This window comes from Neolamprologus brichardi, chromosome 6 (genome assembly GCF_056152115.1).
Source record: "Neolamprologus brichardi isolate AB-2024 chromosome 6, ASM5615211v1, whole genome shotgun sequence".
NCBI lineage: Eukaryota > Metazoa > Chordata > Actinopteri > Cichliformes > Cichlidae > Neolamprologus > Neolamprologus brichardi.
In genome coordinates, this window is record NC_142109.1 from 5695683 (window position 1) to 5700241 (window position 4559).

Here is a 4559-nt window from a genome sequence, read left to right on the forward strand (position 1 = left end):
TACCAAGAGTGCAATAAGTGACCACTGAAAGAGGCCCACACAAAAAGTTTTAAGGCTGTAAGATGTATGTCTTATGATGTATGTATGTCACAGAACAATGAACTTCATTTTGAGCTTACTCATAATCAAATAGCATTTCATATAAGGCAGGAAAACAGCCTCAAGGTTTTGTACTGAGTGAATGCGACATTGTGGATTAGTTTCTGTCAAACATCAGTGTTCAATGTTGTCACTTATGGAAGTGCAATAACAATATGTACAAGACAAATACAATAAAATAAATTGTTATATCAAGTGAGCCAATATCACATTAACTGAACAACTGATGTTTCATGCTTTTTTTATACTGCTTTTATAAAAGGTTTGAGACAGACCCTAATGAGCTACTGAAGCAAATAAATAACTGTCACCGAGCTTTGCATCTATATCACTGAAAAAGGCAAAGAGTTTGTGAAACAGGACAATTTGGACTGCGAATGTAGTTGCTGCACACGAGCAAACATTCAAAAGCCCAACTTAGTAATAATTATATGAAAACATAACTTCTGTTTGCACTGCAGTGTCATTTCCTGCAGTATGTGGATGACAAAGACTACAGTAACACTTTTCTTTTTAATAGGATGAGACGTTTAACTTTAGCATGAAGACCGTCCCAACCAATGGCATTTTATTGATAAAACTGGGCTGTGTGATTGGTGGATCTATTCTCACCAACACAGTCAGAAGAGGTTTAAAAAGTGTCCCAGCACAGCATTCACTGCAAGCTGAATGACAGCAATGGCTCACCTGAAGTTCCTCCTGCTCCTCCTGTGGGTTGGTGAGTGAACTACTGCACTCGTTTCTTCTGCTTTTATTTTTAAACTTTGTGTATTTGAACCATACCTTAGGTTATGACATATCTGTGTTTATAAAGACTTGTTTAACTTGGCTTGATTAAGTCGTGCTTTTTTATTTCTAATTCTTTGTCTCTCCATTACATTAATTTTTGTAAATTTTTCAGAATGTCTCATTAAGTGTGAATTTTGTCAGTACATTTTTCTAGCCATGTTGCTGGTTACAACCATAATAACTGGCTCCTGGCTGATAGAATACGTTATTCGGATGGTAAGCCAACCATTTGTAAGTATATTACTCTTCTCTCAGGTTTCACAGTGTGCACAGAGGTGGATTTGCACAAGAGAATCTTTCACGACCATAGGTGTGAGAAAAATGATCGTCTGTATTACGTGCAAATAATTCGGACCAATGGAACACATTACCATCATCTATGTGGCGGCTCTCTGATCCACAGCGAGTGGGTTCTAACTGCAGCTCACTGTTGGATAAATTTAACTGGATGGTGAGAAATGATTGTTTCACTTTAAAAACAAACAAAAAAAATACCCTAACAAAAAACAGTCCAAAGACAAAAATCATTACTGGTATTTTGTTCTTTTACCATTTCCATTGTTTAGGAATGTGTCTGCATATGTAGGAATTCATCCAGGTCCAGGAAGAATGGCGACAATTACTGATCACAAAATCTTTGAGGACCAAACAGGAAAACATGACATCATGCTTCTGAAAATCGACCCACCAGAGAATATGATTAAGCCTGTTGACTTACCTCAATGTAAACGTCGCAAAAAGTGAGTTTTGAGTAACCTTTTAAGTGTAAAGTTTGAATTCTGGAAGTTCTTAATATGTTGACATAATATGCATTTTTCTTGTTTAGTTGGTTGGTTTTTTAAACATCCAGGAAGAGCAAAAAAATGTAGCAACATCTGTAGTCTATGAAAAAAATGACATCATGCTTTTGAAGTTACAAACCCCCATTAGTGACTGCAACGCTTCTTTATTAACAATAATGTAACTAAGACTTCAATATTGACCAAAAGGTTCTGGTTTTGATTTTAGGTACCTGCTTAGGAGGTACATCCATGATCTATAATAACTGACAATAAAACATGAGCATGAGGAAATGTAATGTTTTAATAAAATGTTTGAATCTGCAAAGTTAGATTAGCTGACTTAGAGTGAACTGGAAATACCCAGCCTGCAGACTCCGTTCAGATGACCTCTTCATTTATTTTTAGCTCACAAGACATGGTTATGAAATTCTTATTTTTTTTCATTTGTAGGATGGATGTCATTCAGATTGCAGGCTTTGGTGGTTATACAGTCAATGCAACCTACCACAAACGTAAGACCAGTATTGTTTTGATTATTTCACAATTTTCTAGTTTATATAATATTTTAATTTTTCTTGTGTGCCTGTTATAGTTACATTTTCATTTTATTTGAAAACTGTGATGACATAAAGTATTTATTTCATTTTATTGTGGATATACTGTCAATTTCCCTCCTTTTTAAATGCTGCTCAGCTTATTTTAAAGAACACATTTTGTTCCAGAAATGAGGCAAAGCATGTTTCTTTTCAATGTCTGATTTCCGTGCATGAAACATGCAGTAGCTTTTGTTTTTTACATTTTTTTCTGTAGTCCCTGGTACACCGCCTCATCTCCAGTGTGCAAAGATGCATGTTGTTGAGTGTGAGCTTAACCTCCATCCATGTAATTCAACATTCTTATGGCCAAATGGAAACACGATGTGTTACAAAGAACCTCGAGTGGACATATGTAAGGTGAGTTGCCATGCTGCCAACATTTTATCTGTATGATTATCAGATGTTTTGGAACAAACATATAATTTATGTTTTCTCTCTCAGGGTGATTCTGGTGGTGGAGTGATAGCCAAAAACAAAAAGATTCATGGTGTGCATGTTGGTGGTTGTGAACGTGCCTGTACCAGACCAGCTATTTCTCTGAAGGTCTGCTCTTACATTCATTGGATAAAGCCGATCATTACATCAAATAATGGAAAATAATAAAGTGAAAATAACATTCAAAATAAACAGTCCGCTCTGCAAGAAACTGCTTCGGTGTGAAGTGTTTCTACATGTGAACTTTTGATTGTTAAAATATAAATATGTCGTGTGTTTTCAATGTAGTTTCAGGCATCAAGTAGATCATTCAGTTGTTCAGAAACTGTGATGTTTGCATTGAGGTTGTTGGGTCATTTTTGCCAGATGATATTAAGTACAATTACTACAGTACAGCATTTAAGTACAAATGTGAGGAATTTGTACTTTACATTGGTCTTTCCATCACATTTGTGGCTTCTTTTCCGCTGCTTCTAAGTGGAAATTGGTACATTTAACTTCACTACAAATATCTGACATCTTTAGTTACTTGTTATTTTACAGATGAAGATTTGTGCTCATGAAACACATGAAATATAATTCTGTTTCTGTAATTGATTAATCAATTATTTGACTTGCATGAATTTAGCAACTATTATTGTATATTAAATCTTTAAAAGTACTTACTGTTGATATAAATCATAAATGTGTGAGAAGCACTCAATCAGGGGCGACTCCAGCATCAAACCATTAGGAGGGCTCAGCTCAGTCATGCTTATGGTGCCTTGTAATTAATACAATGTCATATGCTGTTTGCAAATGTAGTCAACCCTTTTCACATTTGCAAACCTCAGTTCAGTTGGATACACATGGATGACCTACAGCAGTGTCTAAGAATAACAGATTTTAATATAATACATCAGCTTTACGGTGGTCACTTTAGTTTAAAACCTGATGCAATGGCACAGTCATGTTGACCAGTACATTTCAAAAACAGTTATGAAAAAGCAGATCAGAGGAGAAACCTGCACGGCATTGTTTCAGTCTCTTAACCACATAGAGGCCAGTCCACCAAATCATCAAGTATTTAAAGTACCATTTTACAATACAGACAGTTAAAAATCCCCCTGCGACTCCACAAATCTGCACAAGAAGCAAATTGGTAATAGAGCTGATTTTAAATGACAGCTTTTGAATTCATACAAACCCAAACACTTTGTTGTGCAGACTCAGCACAGAGACTCGTGTACTCCAATTCAGAGAGTGGAGAACAGATTTGTTGTCTGTCACATCAGTATAGTGGCATTCATCCTGTTCAAGTTTACAGTGATGTGAATGTTGCTAAATGCTATTATTCACATTAATAGCAGAGTGCTACTGAAAAGCACACAACGCATCCATTTAATGCATGTAGATTTTGTGAAAAATCCACCTGATCTCTGTTAGTTCCAGTCTCTCTGTCCGCGCTTCCTCTTTGTACTGACAATCACACACAAACATTTTATATTCAACAAAAAAAAAAAAAATGTATATATTCTTGTAATAATTATTTTAAGAGCATCGTCTGGTAAGAGCATAGCACACTGCTTAGTTATGAGCGATCATCATAGATGAATGTGGGCAAAACAGAAGTGACATATATGTAGCCAGGTGGAAAGTCTTTATTATCGGACATGTCCCCGACTTTGACTTCATGTCCACTCTTACCTGTTTCTTATATGTGCTGTGTTCCTCCATCTTTCTCTCTCTCTGTCGTCCCCTCTCAGTCTTTGTGCAGTCACCCAAAGGTTAATTATAAAAGTATATCAGAGTTTACAACCGAATAAAAGGCATAAACTGGTCCATATCAATTTGCTGCTGCTGGCGAGGGCGTCGCTTG

At 36.1% G+C, this 4559-nt stretch overlaps 1 protein-coding gene across 1 annotated transcript; it reads left to right on the plus strand.

The window, feature by feature from the left end:
• Positions 1-768: 768 nt before the first annotated feature.
• On the plus strand, positions 769-2866 carry LOC148102438 (serine protease 1-like). Its single transcript, XM_087842467.1, has 6 exons — positions 769-817; positions 1144-1339; positions 1455-1628; positions 2121-2182; positions 2481-2623; positions 2708-2866. The coding sequence occupies exons 1-6, from the start codon at positions 769-771 to the stop codon at positions 2864-2866; spliced, it is 783 nt and encodes a 260-aa protein (XP_087698593.1).
• Positions 2867-4559: the final 1693 nt, after the last annotated feature.

Coding starts and splice junctions, on each gene's coding strand:
- LOC148102438 (XM_087842467.1), top strand. CDS start 769: ATGACAGCAATGGCTCACCTGAAGTTCCTCCTGCTCCTCCTGTGGGTT. Junction 1,629..2,120: donor CAATGTAAACGTCGCAAAAA/GTGAGTTTTGAG, acceptor TTTCATTTGTAG/GATGGATGTCATTCAGATTG. Junction 2,624..2,707: donor CTCGAGTGGACATATGTAAG/GTGAGTTGCCAT, acceptor TTTCTCTCTCAG/GGTGATTCTGGTGGTGGAGT.